Raw genomic sequence first — 27,848 nt, 5'->3', positions numbered from 1 at the left:
TCCTGCTGATCTAAATGTACTTAAAAAACAGGATGTATTATACTTCAAAGCAAAAAGGTATCTTTAATTCATGTACTGTAACAGTGAGTTAAGCCTACTGTTAGTATTACAAAAGTAGAAACTAAAACTTCAGCACATAATAGGGGGCAAATTAAATACTCTGAAGTAAACTACAATTGCATAGGTCACATGTCTCTTGCTGCTTCCCTCTCCAAGTTATATTTTTTAAAATTAGGATATTATTTTTTCTACTGCAATCATTATTTTCATATTCTGAATGTTTTATCACTTACAAAATACTAAAAAATATATGTTCACAATTAACAGACCTTGTCACTGCTCTTAAAGTCTTCCAAACTATGTTAACAGTTTACTGTATGACAACTACTGGACAATACTTAATGAGATGAAAGGAATAGAAATACTTCTTCTAAAAAAGGATAAAAAGAAAATGAGTTGCTAAACATTATAGTGTTCTAATGTTCACCATTTTGAATCAAAAATAACTAGAAAAAGAATTTTTAAGAATAAGCAAATACTTAAGAATAAGCAAAAAATTAAAAGGACACAAAAATGGGCTGGCTGATACAAGGACAGTCCTGTCAAGGAAGAATTCCAAAAAGGAATCTTTTTAAGAAACTTGTGAAAGACTCAACAATCACTTGTTAATGATCAAGTCAAATCCAATAAATGCATAGTATAGTCCCATTTCTATACAGTGTGTTCAACATAAAGTTGTCTGTTCATACCGTTCAAATCGCATTTACGTATCTTTCTGCCACATTAATTATTCCTATAATTTCAAATGAAACAGCAAAAAATACTTTTATGCCACATACAAAATGCAGAATTATCACATCTGAAGAAATGAATATGCAGACAGGAAATAAAAAACAGCTCAACTGAAAAAAAAAATAGCTTTCAACAAAGGTACAGGAGAAAAAAATATTCTTATCGAACTTAACTGGTTTATTCTTGTGAATTACTTTTAAAAATTACTTCAGAGCCCAAAGTTCAGTGAAACCATGATGGGAATGGCATTCCATCACCTCTACAAGGCCCTAACCTTTGAAAAAAAGGTAGAAAAAAGGAGAATGCTCTAGGCCCTCAGTACCCAAATCCTGCTGAAACACAATCAGTATATCTTCTGGAATAAGCATATTTGCCTCCATGACCATCAAGATAAAAGATTTTTGATGTCTTTCTTTCTATCTCTCTCTGTAGCATTCATAATGATGCCTTGTCACATCTCCTGTGTTTCCCGGTTCACAGTGGAAGCCTCACTGCAAACCATTCTTGGTCAACTTATTAGTCCTTCTGAGCATATTCATTAGCTACATCAGACCAAGTAAGTCCATTCTGTTGAATATGGTTGATCACAACCACAGCTTCACAATGTTTTTGAATTGAACTTTCAGTAAGCTCAAGCAATAATAGTGACTTCATTAAAATTTTACTCTGCAAAAGCTGATACATATTAAATCAACTTGCCTTGTAAAAACAAACTTATGCAAAATTACTACAAAGTTTTTTAAAATAATCCCACATGAGCTGTAGTCTTTGGAATCTGCTAAATTTTCCGAAATTCCAGTGCAGGAGGGATCTTTCAAAATAAAATGGAATTTTGCAGGCAGGAAAACAAGTATAAACACACACACTGACATGGTAATCTGTTGAGGACAACCTACGCCTCTGCATTTTTCATACAGTAAAACTGAAATGTAAAATGCATCTCACAGTACACTGAAGTAAATTTGATACATAACCTTGAAAACATGGTCATTGAAACCTTGAAAACATGGTTGTTGATTTCTATTCCACAATGTACTGAGTGAGATCAAAAATTCATCTGGTCAATAGCATATATGTAAAAAGGAACAGAAAACCTGGACTAACTGATAATTTTATTGGGTACTCTTCAAATGGTCAGTGGTTTACATCTCAGCAGCTTCATGTAAAATGGATTGCCTACACTGAAAATAAGGGCTTTTATAATAAGGAACATCTTGGGGTTTCTGACTGATATAAAAAATTCAACCACAATACACCCAACAATACACTAATACTACTAATCATCTTCAATGGCCAGGTGACACTGAAAATAATGTATAAAATACTAATTTTACGTACAACAGAAACTCCTTCTACTACCAGTACAAACACTGAGATAAACAGCTTGAAGCATTTGACAGCTATTTAAAAATACTTGACCTTCTAAGTGGTTATGCACCAAATTTGAAACTTTAAAACTCATGACATCAGATAGCGAACGCAATGTGAGTGACCACTGTCTCAAGTTCTCTGTCAGAAGCAGGTTTTGCAAAGCTGTAGTTTGTGGCAGGAAGACTGACTGAGGCATAAAAGTGACACTGTATAAAGCAATACAGATAAACAGTGACATTCTCCAAACTGACATAAAATAAAAAATTAACTGAGACAGGCCATCCAATCTTCTTTTACTGCAAGAGTAGGACAGTGCTAAGATGGCATCAGTTTCTAACTCAGTGCTTAGTCAGTTTAAATTACTTAAGCTGCGATAAAATATGGAGAAGGCACTCTTAATTAAGATATTAACTGCAAAAAAATGTTCCTGTGAATACTGAGATTTACCATATTATATGATGCATGATGAAGCAGCAAAAAGAGGAATTTATTTTTTCAGACTTCCAGTGCTACTGTTGCATGAAAAACACACATACAAGAAAGACAAAACTTTCTGATTCATATTCAGAAAATAAAACTAAAATAATAATTAAAAAAAATGAAGTGATGGTATGACGGCTTTTCTGCATTTCTGAATTAAAATACACTGAGTAATCATACTACACTTATCATATAGAAGATTGAAATTTGGAAATAGTTTAAGATCTGGTAATAGAAAAGAACTTCTAAAAGAAATACATTTTGGACAATGATTCAGGAAAATATGTTAAAAGAAATGCAATGGGAAATCCTGTAGTAAATAACAGAAGACCAAATAATAAATAACTTCCAAGACCACTTGCAGCAGCTCAAATTGCTGATCTATGATATAGACTTTTAATATCTATTTTTTTTTTAAATAATCTTAGTAAAAAATAAGCATCAGCTCATAAAATATGCATCACATCACACAAAACACGCTGTAATGCTGTCAGAATCAAAACTTTTAGTTTGTTATACAAACCTTTACTAGCTTTATCTAAATGCTGAAAATCCTCAACAAAATTCAGGACATCCTGATAGCTTTCTTCACAGACTTCTACTAGAAAATGGAGCAATGTTGTTTTTTGATCTGCCGACTTTGTGTCCTTCAGCTAGAGAGAAAAAGGGAAATGTTAGAACACTAAGAATAAGATTACTTCTGACTATTTTGATAATGAATATATATTTCTAATTGTGAACCCAAGAAAGGCAAGAACAAACTGTTGAACTGGTACAGCTCTTTCAAAGAAAACCCTAAGGGACAGGGTGTTTCATTCACCCCCTTGCTAAAAATACCCAGAAAGATTACATTAAATATTTTTTAAATTCTAAACAATATTTGAGTTCTGTACTCAAAACCAGTACACATTTCTCTTTTTAAAATGTAGTTATTTAAGCAATATAGGAATAATTGCAAAACTGTGAACAGACTCATCAAAGTGTAGAAAAATAAAAACAAAAATCAGAGCTAAATCAACAAAAGCTAATAATACATGTTGCACATAGGCACTTTGTGACGTGATTTCCTTATGTGTGAAGCTAACTCTAAGATAACAGTATTTATGCAGTTGAAGCTACAAGCTCAACCTGCACAATTTCTTCCTTTTATCAGTTCTCAATAAGGCAAGCAACAGTTCATAGGCTTCACTGTTTAAAAGCTTTAACTTAAAATTCTTAAGCACAAACTTTTCTTTCAGCATCCTTTACACATATAAGATTATTTTAAGCCCAGCTATTTTAAAATTTGCAGTTGTTCATGTAAAAACACTGACAACTGGCAAACATTAGGTTATATGTTTCTGTTGTAGTCTCCAATTTGAGCTAGTCTTTAAAATAATCAGAGAGATTTTTAGAATTAGAAAATGGCATCTCATAGGAAAGTTTTTCTTCACTAAAAACTTTCTACATAAAACAATTTGAAAGTATACACATACATAGGCACATATAAAGTATGCACACACACTGAACAGCTGCCACAGTTGCACACAGACTTGTGTATCTGAATACTGGGGGAAAAGTCTTAAGTGCTAGTTGTTATAGTGTGCTAAAGTAGAAAACTTGTGGTACTTTGTTTCAACTTCAAGACTGTTCTTTAGTTTGGTTACTATGAAAAATACAAGCGATAAGCAATGCTCAGCCAGTATAAGAGTAACTAAAGAAACAAGGCAGAGAGGAAAAATGACCTCCCTTTCCCAGGAGGTTCAAAACCAGACACAGAGCTATATGGGGATTACTTCTGAACAGGAACTGAGAGCAAGATCAATCCCAACCTAAATATACATACACTACCTGTGCAATATCCTCAGAGATCACTTAAAAGGCATTTTATTGATCTGATTTAAAAACCAAATTATATTGTTTGTTTTTGCTATACTGTATGAAAATTAAAATAAAGAATTTTGAATGGCGGTGATCACATATGGCTGATACTTCATACTTCACTGTAAAAAGTCAGTGATTACTGTCAAAGATCAAAATGATGCTATCTTAATACAGAATGTATATATTTTCCTTCTGACGAATGGATTAATAATGTGAGGCGTAATTTTCAAAATAAATAGAACACACAACACATACATATCAAAACAAAAAAACATATGTCATTATTGTATGCAGTGTTATAAGTTACTTCTGCTGTACAGAGAATCTCAGTGAGAAATGTCTCAATAGTTGAAACATCACACAATTTCTATAAAGTGACACTGCTTAAAATACATGTAGTTAACAAAAGTTAGTTTTAAAAACCAACCACTGTTATAAACATGCATATAAGTCTAATATACCACTATTTAATAAACAATTGAGTATTAGCATACGTACATCATATCTCTCATCTGAGAATATGTACAGGTGATGCAGAACCTTTACAGGTCAATTCTACGTGATGCAGGGAGAAGGCAAGATACAGAAGTGGAAGATACCCACTTTTCTGCAAAGTGGATAGTCCGTATAGATCCCTATGCATAGTTCGGCACCACTGAAGAACAGATAAATGTTACATTCTTCAAATATTATAGAAATCAACATCTTCAAAGGATAGAAGCCACTTCAAATTTGTTTAGTTCTCGGAACCCCTACTAAAAATTGCTGTGCAGACAACCAGTGGTCTGCAATTTGCAGCTTTCTAGTTTTGGGCCTTGAAGGAATACTGGTTTGGGAGGGATTTTTCCTGTTTTAATAGTAATATTTGTAATAGTTGAGCCACTTTATTATTCTCAGAACAGAGGAGATCAAGCATTAACCCAGACATTACACACAGTTAAGAAAATCCCCAAATTAAACATACATAGTTTTACCTCCATGTTTCCAGACAAAGTGATCTGTCTGTGTAAGACACAATTTCATAACTAGTGAAGACTTGGCACTCACGGACTTCCTAAATGAGGCCACAATTGGATGAGGTAAATTAGGAAATGGTGACTAGTACCTGATACATGTAGGATAGTAAATGCAAAGCGATTCTCTCTCTGAAAATCTTTCAGCCTTCAAAAGAACAAGTAGTTCAATGTAGGTTACATTCCTCCTGGGACATCTAATGGCAGAGATCTCAGATTTTACAGACAAAATCTAAGATGGCCATAGTTTTTTTGCTTCCCAGAAAAACTTATCATAATTCATATTTCTTTTCTAATCATAAAATGGTTTCGCTTGTAAGGGACCTTTAAAGCTCATCCAGTCCAATGCCCCTGCCCTTGGTATGGACATTAATGAATTCATTCAACAACCATTAAAGTTGCGTTCTTTTCCCCTAGAAAAGTTTTTAAGTGCCATGGTCTGGTATTTACAAACCAGTATGAAGTGATGCCAAATAAAATATGTATGAAATCTTTGTCATTGGAACTTCATTTTTTTAGTTACACATTCCTTACATAAATGAAACATACTACTATATGTTTATGCATAAATTAATTAAGTCCTGAAAGGAGTAAAGCAGCATCACCATGTCTAATCAGATGATGCAATGCTAAAATGACACCATAATAAGCATGTTGATAACAGTGAGTAATTTACCTTTTTTGATCCTTATTGCTTTGTATCTACTTCATCTACAGACTATTGGTAGTGATCAGCATTTCCCTTGACTAGAAGGTTGGATTAGATGCTTACTGACATCCTTTCCCACCTGAATTATTTCCTGATTTTAAGAAACACGTACACACTTTCCAAATAGTCAACTAAATACTTGATTCAAAATATTGCTTATTTTAGCTCTTACTTAGGCCTCAAGGAGATTTTGAGAATTATTAGCATACCTGGATTTCAAAAGCTTTCCAAAGTCTTCTTCACTACCAATTCTTAACTACACTTGCAGTCAAAAAGCTTTCTTATCTTTTAAGCAAACTTCTTCTGTTATTAGTAAAGCCAATTAATTATTTCATCTCCTACCTTAGCCACATAGAAAACAAGTGTTCAAACGCCTTCTTTATCATCAATTAATAGCAAAAGGACACTGTTATGTCCTCTTCACATCCTTCGCCTTGCTTTTCTAAATTAAAAACACCCAAATGTTTTTTCTCATTTTAGAAGTGTTACATGCTACTATCATTTGGATTCTTACCAGTCAATCTTTGTTTTCTGCAGTAATTAAGACTTCACTTAAAACCTTGTCAGTACCAACTAAGTAGTAGATAATTACCAACTTTATAGTACATAGAGGGTCCACTCAAAGAGACATTTTTTTCTCTCTAACAGAACAGGGTAACCTTCTGTAAAGCTAAATAACATTTAAGAGTGCAAATCTAAGCAACTATGACATCCTAGATTATCAAATGCATTTAATGCCAGAACACTATAGAGCGAGCCAAGACATAAAGCACATTTTCTGGAATTCTGCCATTCACCCCTTACTTTCAATATCTACATACATCAGTTAAATTTCCCGTATGTAGTACTTCATGGTAGTCTTCAAAATTATCATATTCTAGATGTTAAATTATTTCTCCAACATATTTTGAAATTTGATCCCGCTCTGCAAAGTGCCCGTAACAACTCATATTGTTCTCATATTTCCTTTCTTTGTTGCCGTATGTATTAAAAATACGGAAAATATAAGGAGAGCTAGAACAGATACTTGTAAAATCACACCTAAAAAGTAAATGCACCCACCTGTAGAGAGAACCTTTAATACCTTTCCTTCTGCATACGTTTCTCAACAAATTGTACTTCAAACTTAATTTCATCTACACTGTATTTCTCTATGTGGTTGATACAAGCTTAAATGTTTACTTCAGACTCAGAAAGGTATACAGCTTATTCTCTATGAGAATTTAAGTTCTCATTTAAGTTACAGTATCACATTCAACAGTTGAGAAGCATAGTGAAAGAATTATTCCTGAAACATGGCAGAGTAAGGGTGATTACTTTAAAGAACGTAGAAGTTAACATATTGTATTTTCTCTTGTATAAAAAATAAAGAAGCTGACAGAAGACAAAGAGTGCATACAAACTCCCCAATAATTCCTTTCTCAAAAGGACTATTACATACATATGCGCCCTCTGCAGATTTTGCAGTGACCTTCCAGAGGGCACAGGAAAAAAAAATAACACTAAATAAGGGGAAGGCAATAAGGATTAGAATCGACTATAAGTTAACACTCAGAAAAGCGTAGATGTCTTCTTGTATACACCTTATATAAAAGTTGAAAGAGTGAAAATGTAAGGAAAATTAGAAGAAACAGGCAACTAATGAAACTGGGCAACAATAAAAGAGAATCAAATAAAGAGAAAATATATGTAAAAGAGAAAACATAACTGTTTTAAAACAGATTAAAATGTGACAGTCTTAGAAGGGCTCATACATTTAAGACTACAACATCACTATGATCACAGTAATATGTTTTTTGCATAACCTTATTTAGTTTGGTTTGGTTTGTTTAGCATTCACTTGAAATCTTGTAAAAGTTTAAAGGCAAGCCAGTCTCAAGATGACTGTACACAGCTTAGCTGTATTGCTCAAACCATCAACTAATGTTAAGAATTATTAAAAAAAAAAAAGAAAAAAGAAACCAAAGAATTAACCGATTAACTGCAGAAAAAAACATCAAAACAAAGTATTTAAGTAGCATAATAAAAACAAATGAAAAGGTAAATGTGTTACTCAACACAGATAGTTCAAAACTCACTTTACATAGGGAGCTGAGATTATATCCAAAGGTCTGTGCATTCCGAGAACCTGCATTCATGTAGTTTCCCATTAACAATACTAGTTCCAGCAGCTTGCTAAAGCTTTTACTCTTCTTTATCTCTTCACAGGCAGCACTGACAGCCATAATGTCAGGTTTGATGTTGTTCACCTGCTCCTCAAACTGAAGCTTAAACAGAATAGCACTGAGCCGTGGCTGTAGTCTCTTCACGCTGCTCATCTGATTGAAAAGAAAATAGGAGATTTCCTTTAAAATTCATGGTACACTTTGGCACTGTACAAATGCATACAATCTGAAATGATTTATTGGTGTGACAGGCTTGAAGAAGCAATATATCTGCTATAACTGATTGAATGAATGAGAGACACTTGGGTAAGCAACTGAAATCCCATCTTGTGGTTAATATGAACTGCCCCCATCCTTTCCCAATAACTAGTATGTGCAAGCAATAAAAGATAAAGTGTCATCATATATCACATCTGTCAACTCATATACCAAATCCTATAAAACTAATCCAAGTTTATGACCCGGTTGTTACAAAGTAATAAAAGTAGTTCACAAATTTTGTATAACTCAGAATGTACCAAAACAAGGCAAATCTCATTTTCTGGTGCAAATATTTAAAAGCTTATTTCAATAAGAGCTTACAATAAACTTGCAGGAAAATAACAGTTTTGAAAAATCTCACCTATGAAACACTTCATATAGCATACATTAATATATGCCAGTATTCGTACCCCACTGTACTCTTGTATATATTAACCGTATACAGATAATTAGGTAAACCAGAACGCTACCAGGAAACCAATACCTTCTGTAGATCATATGCAAAAAACTTGGCTTTTTCAATGGTTTACTGATCAAGCATTTTCAAGAGAAGATTCAATTCCCATATAGCATAGGTCACCGAATTCCCACCCCAGACATTCTTAGCACATTATTTACTATATTCAAGCAAGAAGACTCCAAATGTTATCACTTATTTAGTCAAGGAACACTGAATGCATTCAGTAAATTAAATTCCTCCATCTCTCAAGTCTCCAGTGTACTACTCATCCTTCCAACTGTATCACATAAATCTTCAAACATTTTTTGGTTTGGCATCACATACAATCCCAGATGCTTACTATTTTCCATTCTTGTTCTTTTCTCCCTAAACAGGTATTAAATGTTCCTTGCTCTTTCCTTCTTCCATGGCAGAAGCAGTGGTTTTTTTTTTCCAACCTGCTCTGTTTCCACATGAGAAATATTATTCTCAAATTCTTCCATGAGCTTCTTCCCTCATTTTTCCCCTCCCCATTTTCTCACCAGCTCGATGAATTCTGTAACACGTTCTTCCCCGTACCTGCATTTTTGATTTTCAAGGCAAGGTTCAAGCCACTAATGTCTTGACAATTCCTGAAATCTTTAACCAGGTTTTGGGCTTTTAAAAAATAAAACACAGGTGTTATGGTTTCCAGCTATCAATACTTTTCAGTGCAAGAAAAGAAGCAATAATATTGGCACTACTCCTACAAAGTAACAGGTTTCTTAAAGTGGACTTAACAGTTTGCCTTCGTATTGGAAATATCCCACTCCAACCCATAGTGATGCCTAAGGTTTTGTAGAATACTTCTCAACCCATAGCTAGTCTATCAATGTTAAAAAAGCTCTGACACTGTAACGTTCACAAGTGTTTGCTGCTGATTAACCCACAAGAGACTCAGTGATGAGTATAATGGTGACACTTGGCATCTATTTCAGTGGAAAATTGAACACCTTACCTTACTTAATCTGATACTGAAGGCAGTCTAATCTAGAGTTGGTTTGATATAGAATCAGAAAAGGATAAAATTTTCAGTCTATTTTATTGGGTTTACAGTAGCAGTATTAGAAAATAAAATCAAGTAGAGTTAACATTTTATGCTACCACGCCACTTTGCAATACTTGTCTAGCAGTGAAACCACCTGATGACGCCCTACTGAAGAAAACATACTGTTTGCACTTTAACACAAATAAGAAATCTTGAAGTAAAATAAGCAATCTTTTCCAGTAACCATGCTTTGGTTTTGAACACAGAGCACACAAACATAATGTCTTTCAGATAAGACTAGGTTGAAAATCAGCTCCAGTATTAAGCTTTAATCTACAGACTGCCTTCAACTTGGTCCTAAAGTAAAACACTAAAATGCATATAGTTTGAACATTAGCTCAGTATCAACTAGGCAGTTATTCTGTACTCATCACAGAATCATAGAATAATTAGGACCTTAGGATCACCTAGTTACAACCCCCTGCCATGGGCAGGGACACCTCACACTAAACCATATCACACAAGGCTCTGTCCAACCTGGCCTCGAACACCACCAGGCATGGAGCATTCACAACCTCCCTGGGCAACCTATTCCAGTGCCTCACCACCCTAACAGGAAAGAATTTCCTTCTTATATCGAATCTAAACTTCCCCTGTTTAAGTTTTAACCCATTACCCCTTGTTCTGTCGCTACAGTCCTAATGAAGAGTCCTTCTCCAGCATCCTTGTAGCCCCCTTCAGATACTGGAAGGCTGCTATGAGGTCTCCACACAGCCTTCTCTTCTCCAGGCTGAACAGACCCAACTTTCTCAGCCTATCTTCATATGGGAGGTGCTCCAGACCCCTGATCATCCTCCTGGCCCTCCTCTGGACTTGTTCCAACAGTTCCATGTCCTTCTTATGTTGAGGACACCAGAACTGTACACAATACTCCAAGTGAGGTCTCAGGAGAGCAAAGTAGAGGGGCAGGATCACCTCCTTCCACCTGCTGGTCACATTCCTTCTGATGCAGCCCAGGATTCAGTTGGCTTTCTGGGCTGTGAGAGCACACTGAAACCAGCTCATGTTCATTTTCTCATCGACCAACACCCCCAAGTACTTCTCCGCAGGGCTGCTCTGAATCTCTTCTCTGCCCAACCTGGAGCTGTGCCTGGGATTGCTCCCACCCAGGTGTAGGTCCTTGCACTTGGCATGGTTAAGCCTCATGAGGTTGGCATCAGCCCACACCTCACAAGCATGTCAAGGTCCCTCTGGATGGCATTCCTTCCCTCCAGCGTATCAACTGAGCCACACAGCTTGGTGTCATCGGCAAACTTGCTGAGGACACACTCAATCCCACTGTCCATGTCAGCGACAAAGATGTTAAACAAGACTGGTCCCAACACCGACCCCTGAGGGACATCACTCATTACTGGTCTCCAGCTGGACATAGAGCCATTGAACACAACTCTTTGTGTGCGGCCAGCCACCCAGTCCTTTATCCGCCGAATGGTCCATTCATCAAATTGAGGTCTCTCCAATTTAGAGACAAGGATGTCGTGTGGGACAGTGTGGAACGCTTTACACAAGTCCAGGTAGGTGACATCAACTGCTCTACCCCTGTCCATCAGTTCTGTAGCCCCATCATAGAAGGCCACCAAATTGGTCAGGCAGGATTTCCCCTTAGTGAAGCCATGCTGGCTGTCACCAAGCACCTTGTTGCTTTTTCATGCGCCTTTGCATGCCTTCCAGGAGAATCTGCTCCAAGATTTTGCCAGGCACAGAGGTGAGACTGACTGGTCTGTAGTTCCCCGGGTCATCCATTTTCCCCTTCTTGAAAATGGGGGTTATATTTCCCTTTTTCCAGTCGTCGGGAACTTCACCTGACTGCAATGATTTTTCAAATATGATGGGCAGTGGCTTAGAAACTTCATTTGCCAGCTCTATCAAGGACCCACAGATGGATTTCATCAGGTCCCATGGACTTGTGCATGTCTGGGTTCTTAAGATGTTCTTGAATAGCATCCAATAGTGTGAAAAAATTCTTGCTTAAAAACAGGTAATCAGACTTACATTTAAACAGGGTATTTCACAATTCCTCTTACAACTTTATACCTAACTTAGGAATTAATACCTAAAAGAATATTAAGGTATTGGACAGAAGCAAGTTTCACAAGGTCATTCTCCCAGCTCCATCAGGAAAAATCAGTATTTTTTCCTTTTCCTCAAACAATTTACTTATTAGATATATATACATACTACTACTCCTCAGAACATTGAGAATAATAATAATAATAATAATAAAGTTTTGTTCTCCATTCAGTCAGGAAAAAAGTGAGAGTAGCCTAGAAAAAAAAACACCACAAAATTTTGTTGAAATTATCAAGATTTTTTTTATTTCTCTCTGCTCAACATGTAATAGAGGTGATCATTAATATTAAATCATGGAGCTAGCAAAATAAAGCGTATATTTCATGGATTTTGAATGGTACCAGACTTAAGATACTACTGAACCAGCCAATAATGCAGCACTAATTGACTTTTGGCTTCTGAGACAGGCCAATTCTTGAAATCAAAATAATTAAGTATTTTAGAACATAAAGATGTGTTGCACAAATGTGAGCAAGTGCATAAACATAAAAGTTTTCATCAAAACCTGTTGAACCACAACAAATTAAGAAGTTCCGCACATAAGTCTTAAGGATGGATACATAAATATATAATCTAAAAAATAAGAAACAGAAGCACATGCTAGAAACACAGCAGAAATGCCATTGGGCTTTTTTAAGAAATCTTTTTAAACACTCTGAAATCCATAGTTCATCTACAATGCATGTTCTAGCAACTATTTGTTTACCTTTTATCTAAGTCAGTAACTGCGAAGGGAGGCAATGGAGAGCTTCCTTAGCAATATACGGATTTCTTTGTGATATGTAATCTACAAATACATTAAAACTGTAAAATCCATACACCTTATCACAAGAGAGGCTAGGAATTTAAGTGTTGTGATGTTGGGAGGCTTATGTTCATGCCCTATAATTTTTGTACTCAGCATATAAATACATAAGCCTAATTATGTCCTTACAGTGGAACCCTGAAAACAGAAAATCTAAATAATTAAAGAAAAAAGTTGAAGTAGAAAGCTAAAGAGAGTCGACTACACATGTCAGCAAACTCCGTGTATGGGTGACAAATTGTTTTATTTTTCCAGTAATAGTTCACAAGAATATTCTCACTATGTGCAAATCCAAATGGGAATTGACAACTGAGTTGAGCTGTCCAGTAGCAGCTCTCACAATCCTTTATCCAACAACAAAAAGAGGTTTTTCTCTCAAATACAGCATAAATCAGAAGGCACCTCCAAGTGTGTGCCATCTAGTAAATGTGTACTTTCACTGTCTGCTTTGTTGATGTCAAGTAAAGGAACATGTCTCAGAAGTTACACTGCCATTAAATTTGATCACTGAATGTGATTCATTCTTACAAGCTCGTAGAGAAAAACACTGCAAGGGTTCCAGTTTCACAATATACCTTCCTTACAGAATCAACAGTATGAAGGCTGTCAGACCACCTGAAAGTGTTCCCATCCAAAAAGTAAAGTATCAGCTACAGCGAAGCCACCTAAGAGAATAAACTGGAAGGGCATCTCCTATGGAAAATGTATTGTTTTCATCACTGCAGCACCAATGAACTCTACTTCAGATGCAGGCACTGGGACAGCAGGAAAAAAGTTAAAGTGACGAAGAACTCCCACCTTAACAGGCTTTGAATCATGGTTAAAAAAAAAAAAACACAACCTGCTCAATTTGAAATGTGCAGTCAACATGCCTAAATCTTAGTGAAGCCCACCAGCATTCTGGAAAGACTAAACATTATTTTTGTGTATGGGAAATCAATCCATGACAATGGAAGAGTATTTTTGTTGAGATTTTTTTATGGCTATCTGGAAATGGTTCTCCTTCACCTTTGACATACTCTTTTCCTCAAATTAATGGCAGTAAAGTCAAAACCTGCCAACTCAAAATTAAAATTACTTGTGAGAGATCAGAAAGTCTTTACACTTACAACACAGATACGTGCACATGCCTAAAACTGAATTGATGACTTTTCAGCCCACTAGCACTGATTGAGGGGACACCCATTTTGAATTATAAACAGCTTGAATTTGCACTGCTGACTCAATTCCTTGCAAATTCAAGATTTTCCTAAAGGTATTCAGGGCAGAAGAGAAGGAAGCGCACTGTGACACAGGAACAATAGCTATCAATTACCTCCTAGCTGCACAAAGGTAGACTTGTCTTGTGGATAACAGTGCACTGATGTACAGTGCAGAAAATCCTCAGTACTGTTTTTGATGGCATTATGTTCAACAAAGATGGACCGGTAAGACCAGTCTGCAGATCTCAGAAATGGGGGCATTCCATTTGAATTCTCCAGAAGTCACTTGTCTTAAGAAATAGAACCAAATTGCCAATGGGGGCTACAACACAGCTGTCAAAGTAAGCTGCGTTTACAGTCCTCACACTGAAATTCAGGAATAAGCATGTTCTACTATGACAACAAAGGGGTGACTTTGTCTTACCCAAAAAATACAATTAAATTTACTGACATCATGTCAGAAAAGAATACAGAGACAACTTTTGTTTCTCTAAGTTGAATTTAGACAATGGTGCTTTCCTAAAAAGGAATTATCCAAGAATTGGAAGGTCTGAATTTCCCAAATTCTATTATTTTTAGCAGACATAACAGATGTCAGAAAAGCTATTTTCATTAAAAGGTACATATGAAGCAGATTAACCAACCACTAGACTGAAAAGCTTTCCTCATGTGAAACCAAGCCAAGAGTTTAATATAGGTAAAAATCCTCTGTAAAACCTCTAATTAAGCCAGGCAGCAAAAATAAATAAATTTCTACCAGAAGCCATTGAGGAATTTAAAATAGAATATTAAACCAAACAGAGAAAAGCTTCTAAAAGTAAAACAGATCTAGTTATATTCCAGATAGAAAAAAATCTCACCAGCTTCACCTCAAAATAAATGTCTCATCTTCTGCCTGGCTACTACCATGAATCCACCTCCAAATGAAAAGTAAGTATAGCATTACTTTGAGTCTCCCAACATACAGGCCATGAAGATGCAGAGAGATGATTCAGGTATGGATAGAAATTTCTGAGAACCATGACAGAAGGCTTATTGCTTTCCATCAGGTTGAACCACCATAACAACTCCAACATAAAAGTGGAATGCAATGCCACATAATTATTTAAGCAATACACAGTGGTATCAGACCATAATAGAAGCTGATGATAATGTCTTTGGTGTGACAGACATGACCTGTTTCAAAAAAGCTCAGATCTCAAGCATGATAATATTTAGAATAGTCTTCTCTACTGATCCAGCAAGATATACAAGTTAGTTTCCTAAGCAAGGAAGGCAAGTGTCTATGATGATGACAGTACTGGCAAAGAAAAAGCATTCCACTGTAGATCTTCTAGAGTCCTGACACTAGAGAATTCAGTAACAACTTTGGAATTTTTATCCATATGTTATTTAGTGTATTTTGAAGCACAGATCGTCTGTGGCAAAAACAGTCCAACAGGAAGCATTATGCAAGTGAATGCTGTGTAAGACAGCTTGCATATCCCAGAGAAAGTTTCTCAGTTCTACAAAACAATCAAAGGGAAAGTAAATCCTAAAGCACCTGGGCACCATAGGAGCTCCACTGAGCTCTGAAGTCTAAAGTTAGAACACGTTAAATATCTGCATAGTAATTTCAAGAGGTACTGACTAGCCTCAAAATTCTTTCAGCACAGCTGCCCTACATTAGCCAGTCATTTGGATGCCTCTCTCCATTTACATGGCTAAATTCCAAGACACCCTTCAAGTTGCCAAGTCAGGATGGCAGAATCATGTACTGATCATGGCCCTTACTCAAAACAGAAGTGTTTTTCTTAAGATGTTCAAATCACAACATGAACATTAGAGCCCTGTTTACATTTCTAGTCAAGCAAAAGCAACAAATCAGATTCAGGACAGGCTATTAAGACATACAGACAAATCTGAAAAGTGAATGACTGGAGGCACAAGATGAGAACCCTTCAGACAAACCTCACTGATCTGAAGTTGTAGCAGTATCTGCCAAGAAGAAAACTGAGATAGCCTATGTGTGTGCTAGAAGAAACATTAACCAACCAACCACTTTCAGCCCTCTGAATCAACATCAGACAGCAGTAAGACAAAATTTTTTAACCTATTCTTTAGATTAGCTACCCAAAATAGTTTTACCAGAACTGAACAGGGTAAGAGAGTGAGACCTGCTGCTACTGAAGCTTTAATAGGGACATTCCTCTATAATTCAGCATCACAATCTTTCAGTGATACAGAGGAAGTAACATAATTCAATCAAATAGCAACTGCAAATGGCCACCTTCAGAAAGTATTTCTGGAGCCTGGTTCTCCAGCCTATCCATGTCCAAAGTTTGCAAGACACCAACTTAGCTGCAGTTTGCCATAAAGATCTTTTGACTGTCACAGATGGCATTTAATAGAAAGTTAATCTTTGGCAACACTTCTGGAAAGGCTGGAATTACTGATAGAGAACACGGACAAGGCAGAGCAGCAGACACATGACTTCTAGAACACAAGAAAGGAAGGTAAGCTATACAGACAGAAATTACACAGTCAAAAGATCTCACAACACAGGTGCACCTCACCACTTTGAGATTTTGAACCAAATGAAATGTCAGTAGGTGTGGCTGTGACAAACCATCAAGTGTTAGGAAAGGCAGAGTATACCTCTGCAGGTAGAGTGGTAAGTATGATATTTTCCAAAAAACAGTAAGAAACACTAATACATTCTGAGTTATCCTCAATGCGGACATACAGGTGAAGCCATCAGCTGAATATGGAATTGATCATTTTAAGTGTCTGCTAAATTATTTAAGACAAACTAGCTTTCATCAGGCTTCACTCCAATCTTCAATTTAATCTAGTGAAATCTTTTCCTTTGGTATGAACTCATTAAAAACACATCCATCAACGAACAAGCTGTGAAGCCACATGAGGACTGCTTGCCAAATTCTATTTGGGTTACCTAACAGTGTATTTCACAAGGACAGGGCATTAATTTTATTATTTCTGAAATAATAATTATTTCTGAAACAATTATTAGTTTCAGAATTATTTCTGAAACAGTATTTCATAATTGCCTCAATTTTTACTTTCCAGTAAATAAGCAACCAAGGAAAAAACTGTTTCTTTCTTTTCACTCCAGGACAATACGGGAACATACTTACAAATATCTCAAGTTTTAAAAAAAGAAATAAAGCAGCAGTTATCACACGTGGCTCTTGAGATACTAATCTCAGGTGTGAGACTGGTAATACTGTTGCCTGCACCTGAGGTCAAATGTCCACTAGTCACATCCTGACAGGTATTAGCAACTTTTAAAATCAAAAGTGTTTCAAAGAACATCAAAATCATGATTTTTTTGTTAATGGAATTGCATTTATGGATTTAAAACCATGTTACTAAATTAAATTTGTCCAGGATTATTTTACACCACTAAGGATTAAAGGCACTGACAAGTCTACATGCTTACTACTTGACAGCTCTCTCCTTGCAGCATAACCAAATCAGAACTACCTTGGGGAATGGTTCCTGGTGAAAAGGCAGTTAACGTACATTGGCACTGACAAGCCTAAAGCATTAGCATTGTTGTGTGGGCAGAAGCATGGGGAGAGGTAGACCATGCAACTCCATAAAGAATCAATTGTATTTTGAGTATTCTGGCAATCATTTATGTAAACCGCATCCCAAAATAATTTGAGTAGGGTGGGGGCAAAGATCTGGAGCCACCTGATACAACACCAAACATTGCCATGCACCTCTATGCCTCCAAAAATGCCCTGAAATATCATGTCCAAGAGGTGCAGGGATGCCTGATCACCTCTATCTGATGACCAGTGACAGGATACAAGAATATAGAATTAAGCTGCTTCAGGGGAAGTTCAAGTTGGACATAGGATTCTATGATTAGGAAAAGATTCTTCACTGAGAGGATGGTTGGCCACTGGAACAGGCTCCCCAAGCAAGCGATCATGGCATCAAGCCCATCAGAGTTCAAGGAGCATCTGAATGATGCTCTTAGTAATATGATTTAGTTTTAGGCAGTCTTGCAAGGAGCAGGCAGTTCGACTCAGTCTGTATGGGTCCCTTCCAATTTAAGATAGTCTAAATTATTCATTTTCTTACTAGCCTACCAGCAAACTAAACCATGTATTTTGAAAATAGATTCAAAACAAGGATAAGTAAATCAGTGGGCAGCGACCTAGTCAATCTTTACAAGAAGCTGAAGTTAGGAGATTCCGAGATAGAGATATCCTCATGCCAACTGATGTTTTATGACTGTATGAAAGATCTGTCCAAAAAAGCTTGCTGTCACCAACCAAGAACCACAACAGAGACATAACATGGTGTTGAGTCCTGTGTCCTCTGTGCTGTACATCAGCAATCCTGGTCAGACTGCTTGAACCCACGCACAAGGTGGTGCTCAGAAGAACATAGCTATGACAGCAAAAGTGAATTAAATCTGTAAGAAACTGAGCAGGTAAAAACTAATTTACATCAAGGTTTTGTAAGTAAAGAATTACTTTTCCTTTCCCATAAAATCTCACAGTGAGCATTTTTCTTCTATGCTCATTTCCCCATGCAAGTCTGAAACTTAAAAGCTTTATGTTACTTAAACTTCTCTTTTGTATTTATCCTTCAACTCAGAAGTTCAGAAAGTATACTTTAAAAAAGCAAGCAGTAAGCTGCCCTTATCAGTTGCTTATGACCCTTACACTTTTAATATCTCAGAAAAAAAAACCTCAGACTCAGATCGAATTAATACAAATGAACAATAACAGAAGACAATTTTTTAGTACTTGAATATTTTACATTCAAAAAGCACTGGACAAATGTTGACTCACATCTTTTATAGCTTTATTAAAATAACTGTAATAAATAATGGTTTATTTTTGAACTTTCCAGCAATCTCTCAAATAACCACATATTATTTCGTTTCTCATGCTATACTTTTTAAAAGGCCATAACCTTTCCTGCCTGAAGTTAATACCACTGTATTATTGGATCACATTCTTAATTAAGCTGTATTTGTGCAAGTGATCTCCACTACTTTTTTGTTCATATTTTCACAAAGTCCTACGCAACTGTTAGCCATAACTCAGAATAGTATTTAACTTGGACTTCCTATTTATTCACAAGATAATCTGTCATTAAAAAAGGTTCACAAGAGTTCTTGTTAAAAATTATTCTACAAGTTGTGTTTCCCAATAAACCAGATGATTTAGAAACTTTCAGTTCTGCTTTCTTCAATATACCTATATTGTTATTTTATTTTGTCATCCCTAAGTTCTTTTCCTATGAAGTTGAATTGCATCTCCATGGTCCAAATCCCTTTATTTTGCCTGTTCTTTACACTTAAGATTACCCATGGTGATCTTTCTCCTCAAGTTTCTCTCAAGAGAATATCTAAATTAACATTACTTTTTCTGAAGTTATCAGCATCTTCACTTGGCAGACAAATGGCAGCTTTCGATGGCATAAGTAAGAGGTAAGAAAAGCAGGGCTGTTCCCAGGTTAGTCAACAGTGGACTCACACCAGAACACTGTCAGTGCCTGGAGAACAAAGGAAAACACACTCTGATGCAGTGGAACTGAAGCAATGTTAGACGTTAGCTTGGCTCACATGGCCAGAGAAATGCCCTGTTGCTCCTGGAAAGCCACACAATACCCTGAGAGTTACACTAAGAGGGAAAAAACAACCTAAAATCCAGCCAACAACCCACACAGCTAAAACAGCTATGCATATTGGTTTCTGCCTCAGCTGTAACCAGACACATGTTGCATGGTCATCACTGTTACAAGACAGGTGCTACACCACTCAGACAAAACCATTAAAGTCAAAATGAAGCTGAAACTTGAGATGACCAAATAATAGCTATAATTATGTGCAGGTAAACATGAGAAACTCATCAACCGCTGGTAGGAAATTGTTCAGTATTTCATAGAACTATTACAGAAAACAGGAGCAGTAAGGCTGTCACAGCTTCAGTAAAACGACACAACAGGGCTGATAAATACACTCATTACAGGTAGGTCTTGGTCTCTGGAAGAAGCAATTCAGAATTTCATATGCAGACAGGAGCTCTTCTTTGCACAACCCAGTTTTGACAGAAACCAATCTTTTGGAATGTCACACAATCAAGATAAGGAACTTCTACCAGCTAGAGTAAGGGTGAGAAAAAAATTGAAATACATAAAAAAAAAAATAAAATTATTTACATGGGGAAGATGAAAAGACGAAAACCAGCAATAAGCTCATCATCAATAGTCGAACACAAGGAAAAGATAAAACCATTAGTGCTCTAATAAGGATGAAGATAAGTAAGAACATAGGCAAACTTATATTTGGATATGACTGGATATATTGCTAGAGCAGAGTGAATGTCTAAATGGCCGGCCAATTAAAAAAACAACCAACCAACAATGACAAAAAAACAACCAACCAAAAAAAAAAATAAATCAACCAAAAAAAAACCCCAGAAAACAAACCACCATAAACCCCTCAAAACCAAACTCCACAGTAACTGACTCACAGAATCACAGACTCACAGAATGATTAGGTTTGGAAAGAACCGTAAGAGAATCTAGTTCCAACCCCCATGCCATGGGCAGGGACACCTTCCACTAGAGCAGGTTGCTCAAGCCCGTCCAACCTGGCCTTGAACACAGGCAGGGATGGGCAGCCACAGCTTCTCTGAGGAACCTGTGGCAGCGCCTCACTATGGTGATAATAGGCAATAGGTGATATTATGTGTGCTCTGAAGCATCAGCCTAGACTAAGTGAAAGAAAGGATGTATAGAAAAATAAAGTAGTTTAGCTAAGGAAAAACCTAAAGTCTGGAGGAGAAGATAAGAGTAATAAAGTATTTACGTTACACTTACTGCTGAATTAATCAAAAACATAAAAGTTCAAAATAACTTAAAAAGAGGAAGTTTGCAGTAGACACAAAAGCAACCCATAGAAACACTACAAAAATAAAATAAAGCAGCCACACTCATGAAGGGAACCTGAAGTGTTTATAGAGTTATGCCCTCAACGTCTTTAAGCCAACAATAAAAGTTAATTAACTTTGGTTGAACTAGCATATGCAATACTGTAACTGTCACAGCATGCCAGTGTCTCAGTAAGTGTCTAGCCATTTCTTTCAGAATACCAAATCTTGACTTTGAATTCAAAGACAGAAGGATAAAAAAAGGTTTCCATTATAGAACATTTTATTATCACACAAGTAGTAATTATCCGTTTATTCACTACTCAGGCTTTTTCTTGGGAGTCAAATAGTTTAGTGTCATGGTTTAAACGTAGCCAGACAGCTTGTTCACTCACTCCCAGTGAGTGGTGCCGGGCTGGAAGCAATCGAGGCCCGTGTCCCCCCCGCCCCCGGGGTCTCTCCCCTTCCCTGTTCCCGGGGGGATGGGGAGGAGAATCGAAAGAGTGCAACTCCCATGGGTTGAGACAAGAACAGTCCAGCAACCAATGTACAACACAAATCACCACCGCTACTACCAACGACAACAATGATAAGAGAAAATAACAAGGGAAGATAATACAATACCACTCGCCAAGAAACGAGTCCGACCCAGAAAACCCCATGTCCTTCCAGGTAACTCCCAGTGCGGTGGTATGGAATACCTCTTTGGCTAGCTTGGGTCAGGTGTCCTGTCTCTGCTTCCTCCCAGCTTCCCCTCCTCCCTGGCAGAGCATGAGCCTCACAAAGTCCTTGGTCAGGGTAAACATTACTTAGCAACAACTGAAAACATCAGTATTATCAGCACTGTTCCCAGGCTGAAAGTCAAAACACAATGCTACACCAGCTACCCAGAAGGGAGAAAAATTGACTGCTACTGCTAAACCCAGGACATTTAGTCATTCCCTTAATCACAACTTTAGAGCAAATTATCATGGGATTCCAAACTCTCTAAAACACCATAACTACAAAACACCACTCACCTAAAAGAAAAACTGGAATGCCCTGTATTGTGTGCTTGATTGACCTCATTTGAAAACAGTAAAAAAATTAGGCATAAATCAGCAATTTTAAGAAAAAAAAAAAAACAACACACACAAAAAAAAACAAAACCAACCAACCAACCAAAACAAACAAAAACCACAACCAAAAATAAAAATAAAAAAGCACCAAAACCACAACCAAACAGCTATACTGGGCAGAACTGTTGACTTTTTTTTTTCGTCTACAACAGTTCTTAAAGAAATTATTAGAAGTTCTAAGCCTGCTCTCCAGCCAGAATAAAACAAAAGATACAACCAAGCCCAATGGAGATTGAAACTTTGATGAATAGCAAATGCATAACACTCCATATTAAGAAAGCAAAAACGTGACCTATTGAAAACTTCTGCCCTCCAAGAGAAATTAAAAATGTTTTCATGTTAAAAACTGATTTTGACTTATACTCTTCTCCCAGTCAGGAACTTCTTCACATTTAGGAAAAAATAGCTGCTATTGTTTCTAAAATATTATATTAAAATTGTATTTCACAAAACACACACATAAAAAAAAAAAAGGGATAACAAAAGAGAGCTCACCACAACTCCAAACTGCTCTGGCTCCGACAAATTATTATACTCATTCTTGAACTTGGACAATGCATTCAATTGTTCTTGTTCAGGAAGATGTTTTATTAAATTCTATCAAGAAAAATAAAAAAGGCTTAAAAAAAATCTCAGATTCTATGTTGCTTATATTATAGGCAAATGGTATTATATATGCATGATTACCAAACTCTACAAAGACAACATTCAAAACAAAAGCTTAAAACCCTTATGTACAACATTTAGCATGGAAACTTGCCAGAAATGGGAATTCAGAGCTGGAATTCTGCTTCAGTGGAGTTCAGGTGCCCATACGAGGAGCTTGGACATTTTCATAAATGAATGTCTTTTGAACACAGGCAAGGGAATCTAAATATGTTAGTTTCATCTGATATCTGAAGAATTTGCAATTCCTGGGGCTTTCTGAACACTTTTAATTATGTTATATATGGTCAGTATGAGTCAGTAGCTCAGTTCTGTCCCTTCCCAAGACAACTACTATAACTACTAAGCAATAGTCAGGGTTCCTTTAGCCTTCGTTCTCTCTCAGTTTATGACTCTTGTGTTCCTGGTTACACAGTGGCTAAGCTTCCATCACAGTAAAAAAAAACGAGAGAGAAATTGTGTTCTTTCTTAAAATACTCCCTGGTCTATTAGATAAGTCTGAACAAAGATTCAAGCCCGCTAACACTGAATCAGGTCTAGCAGACAGTATCCCACTGCCTACTACCGTATTTCAAAAAAGGATCAGAAAGACTAACTCTAGCAGCTCCCCGTTTCAGTTAAGTCAAAATCTCTTCTGTGTCTCGGCAAGTAAATAGCTTTGGTGACATACAGTCAACAGAAAAGAATTTACTTAAGTTAGTGAACAGGATCTCTATCTGAAAGTCTTAACCCCCACACCCCTCCCCACACCCCCCAATTTTACACACAAATTAATTTCTTTTTCCACATGAAATTCAGCCAGTTATGATAAATCAATGCAGTGGCCTTTGAGATCTTCACAATCTGTATTAATTAGTTCAAAGCTAGCTGCTGGTGTGATCCTTGGAGCACAGTATAAATATTCTTCTTGTTAAAAAGTGAAAATACTAGACTGTACCTGAAGTGTTTTTGTTTTTTTTAAACAACTTGACTATTTTAATACTAATTTTATTTATTTTTTTTAATAACTCGGTCTCCTAGCCTTTATAACAATTGTCATTTGATGGTAGTTTACCAGTTATCAACCCTTTTTTTAAATGGATAAAAAGACACAGAGTCTTTTATCACTGTTTTGTTTTAGGGTAAAAATAGTTACTATTTTAAGAACCAAAATTCTACTTTGATCCTAAGGACTACAATAAGTAATTGATTTTACAACATTTTGTCAAATCCCAAGTAAGGATCAAGTAGTTTATCAAGAAAATAAAATCAGCATGTAAGAAAAGCTAGACTTAGGAGCAAAGGTCCAAATAAACCAAAGGAAGAGTAAATAAAGATCAGACTGCTTCAACAGAATGTCCACACTCAAATCAGGATTTTAGCAGACAAAAAAAGAGAACTCTTAAAAATGCATGAAAGCTGATGCTTAATAATGTAACTTAAATTTTATGTGGTTTGATTTGGACATAGTCAGACTGACTTTCAACATGAAGAATTTATGACAGTAGTCATATATATCCTTACCATAACTATATTTAGAAAACATTTTTGTAAGGAACACTATATTTGTAAGGAACACTATATTTATTAATGATGGATGTAGATGTTCAGCACTAAATCAGTAATACTGAGCAAAAAATGAAAGGGTACAGAGTGTAAAAAGATTTATTTTAAGTTAGAAATTCATAACCCTCTTGATATACAACATCTATGTAACAAGCTCTTAATATACTACAATTCCTTAATCTTTACTGAGATTAAAGTGCTCTTGTTTGATGCTAAAATAATTTTCATATGTAGAAAAACTGACCACAAAACTTTTGAAAAAGAAAAGTACTCAAGTGTTCTATTAATATTTTCAATACTGAAAAAACTGAAGAAAAAAAAAAGGAGCAGATTATACCAAAGGAGCTTTATGGTGTTCAGATAAAGCTTTTGAACTGCTAGAGATGAATACCAGACGGAATAAATAGGAGCAAGAATTTTGGCTAAATTTTAAGAAACATTCCAATGATTAGTCAATGACTATCTGGATTATAGTATGACTTTTACAGGTTTTATGTCTTTCAGAAGTAGATTCAATTTCCAACTGAAGAAAGGGAGAGAGGAAGAGATTACTTTTAACACTTAAGTATAACAAGAGTAGGAGTAAGGACAAACTTCCAGCTTTGGAAACCATGACATTAAGACACACTGAAAAATATTTAAAGATAGACAAAAAAAAAAAATAAAAGGAAAAAAAGATGAAGGCTAGAAATTTCTAGAAAGGAAAAATACCAATAATATCTCGGGTATCTTATATAAATAAATGAAAAAAATGCCATATGCTTGCAAACCAAGGTATGCTTTTGCTCTTCCCAGAATCATGAAATATATGGGACTACATTTTCATTGGTTGCTTCAGGATCTTGTTGAGGACCTAATTTCTTTAACAAGGTAAATATTCACCAATAAAAAACAGTGCTAAGGCTGAAGTGTATGAGTCTCAGAGCAGGCATGAACTATCTGAAACAGAGTTCAAGCTGCACGTAACAGCACAGCATATTCTCTCTCTCCATAAAATAGCTTTTCATGCTATGTGAAAGAATTTTCACTATTATTCCAAATGAAATGCAAGAAAGATACACATCATCATACTTTGAAAAAGAAAAGTGATGAAAGTGAAAACTGGAACAAACATTTTCAACGTAAACTCCTCTGCTCATCTAATAATCTTAAAGTAATATTTTCAATGTCACTATTAACTTCATCATTGAACAAATTAAAGAAAATTACACAATGATTACACATACTGTCACTGGAGATGACAGCTCATGTTTGTTCCTTCAAATATTTCTCGAGAGAAACATCTCATTCTTCAGTGAAGAATTGAAAATGAAGTCCAGATAGCTCAACAGAGTTTAAAGATCACTGGAAATCAAAGTGACAAGAAGTGAGGGCCACACTGCATGTGTGGAGAAAAGGAGCATCCTGAACATTGTACAGACTCCTCAGTAGGACCTTATTTTGACATACCAATATGGTGGATATTTATTTTGCAAGCAAAGCACACAAATACAAATTTGCCTTGTTTTGACCTTTATATACAGATTGCTATGTGTTCAGTACAAGTCACACACTTGAATCGCAAGGAGCCTTAATGTTACAACTAATTTTATGACTCTTGATTACCTGCATTTATTTCTTCACTAATCAATATCCCTGCAGAAAGTGTACATTTCTAAAAAAAAAATAATCTAACTTTATTTTTCTTGGATGTTTCAGTAGGGAATGGTACCTATGTCTCTAACACACACTGAGGTATGCTTAGAGAACAGCTATCTAAAGCCTCTCTAACTAAAACTTACGACACATTCCTAGTAGGTTAATAAAAGTTATGATTTGACAGTTATGAGCCATAATGGCAATAATTTGACATTCACAGTATGTAAAAAGTACCGTCCAAAAGACAATCTTAGCCTAAAAATGTATCATTGAAAATCTAACAGATGCCCATCCAGATGACTAGGGAACACAACACATGACAGGCAAGAAGAGGTTGACAAATGGGTTTGTTGACCTTAAGAAATAAGCCTCGGGTGGTCTTCAGGCACCCATCTGGAGGGTACAGAGAACATGCAATTAGATTCCTCTTGGAGATGTGCAACAGAAAGCCAAGGTAACAAGTTGCAACAATGAAAACGCTGGTTAGATAAACTCCACCAGATTTTTCATCAAAAGGGTAGTTCAACACCGCAAAAGGTGTTCAGAAAGGCTATGGAGTGTCCAGCCTTGGAGATACTAAAAAATTAATGGGAAAAACCCTGAGCAACCTGCTCTTGTTGACATGGCTTTGAGAAGGGGCTTGGATCAAATGACTTCCAGAATCACTTCTCAAATTATTTCTTCCTATGGCTGTATAATGAAAGATGAAATTCCTCAATTTATCAACACATATAACACTGCCCAGAAGAAGAAGAAGCACTTTCAGTTTCTTTTGTCTCCACACATAATCATACTAATTTTGTGCTTTGAATAAAATAATACAGAAAGGGAAAATAGTACCCAAATAAACTCCAGGGAAGAAAACTGGATGCCCTAACGCAAGTTCCTGGATTGTATCAGCTCTAAAGAGACAAGGGGAAAAAAACACCAAACAACAACAAAACCCCAATAAACACAAAACCAAACAACCACAAACAAAAAAAAAAACAAAACACACATACACAAAACCACAAATTTTCGACCAGAACAGGTACATGCAAATGAGACAGAGGGAGAAACAAATTAGAGAAAAAATGAGTAACTAGGAAAGAAACAGAATATCAGATGGTGTTTGAATATACCAAAGAAAAATCTCAATTTAGGAGTGGACAATATGATTCAAGAAATTAGAGAATATAAATTTATCCACTTTCATTAAAAAATAGCACTACAAATATAAAAAAAATCCTACAGTTCACAGATAGTAAAAGATTTTCACAGTGATTTATTAGCCTAAATTAATGGTAAGAGGTTTTTTAGTCACAGGTTTCTATTTAATGATAAGCTTACTCTGAAATATTGGGATTTAAAGTGTCACTTTCCTTACCTGAATCATGGACTCTGACAGTTGTGTTTCATCAACTTCCAGTATCATCATTTTGATTTCTTCATACGGCACTCGGAAAGAGCCAAGGAAAATTGCTAAAACAAAGATTCAACATATAACAAAGAAAGCAAGACACTTTTTTTTTTTTTCTATTTGCAAATCACCAGTTAATCAGCCTATAGCATACAGGCTAACAAACACCATACAAAGTAACAGAAATAAGAGACAACAATTATTTTTAACCACTGTTCTTCTACAATTCTAGCCTTCTCCATCCATTTGTTACACAGAACATCCAGCATCACAGAAGATCACCATAATTACCCAGTGAAAAGTCCACTCTGCAGGACAGTTGT

At 36.0% G+C, this 27,848-nt stretch overlaps 1 protein-coding gene across 2 annotated transcripts in view; it reads right to left on the bottom strand.

Moving 5' to 3' along the window:
- The window catches only part of DIAPH3 (diaphanous related formin 3), a 230,889-nt gene that overhangs the window by 104,299 nt on the left and 98,742 nt on the right, over positions 1 to 27,848 (bottom strand). For both annotated transcript variants that reach the window (XM_061457257.1, XM_061457256.1), the window contains 4 exons: positions 27,493 to 27,587; positions 22,773 to 22,874; positions 8,307 to 8,546; positions 3,167 to 3,296 (listed from right to left, as the gene is read on the bottom strand). In XM_061457257.1, the coding sequence (XP_061313241.1) occupies positions 3,167 to 3,296; positions 8,307 to 8,546; positions 22,773 to 22,874; positions 27,493 to 27,587 (567 nt within the window). The remainder of the gene's footprint in view (positions 1 to 3,166; positions 3,297 to 8,306; positions 8,547 to 22,772; positions 22,875 to 27,492; positions 27,588 to 27,848) is intronic.

This window comes from Pezoporus flaviventris, unplaced genomic scaffold (assembly GCF_033815535.1).
Source record: "Pezoporus flaviventris isolate CSIRO_AGI_PZ_B2104156 unplaced genomic scaffold, CSIRO_AGI_Pfla_v1 ptg000025l, whole genome shotgun sequence".
In the NCBI taxonomy this organism is placed as follows: domain Eukaryota; kingdom Metazoa; phylum Chordata; class Aves; order Psittaciformes; family Psittacidae; genus Pezoporus; species Pezoporus flaviventris.
The sequence above is the reverse complement of the archived record's forward strand: the minus strand, read 5'-3'. Positions and strand labels throughout refer to the sequence as shown.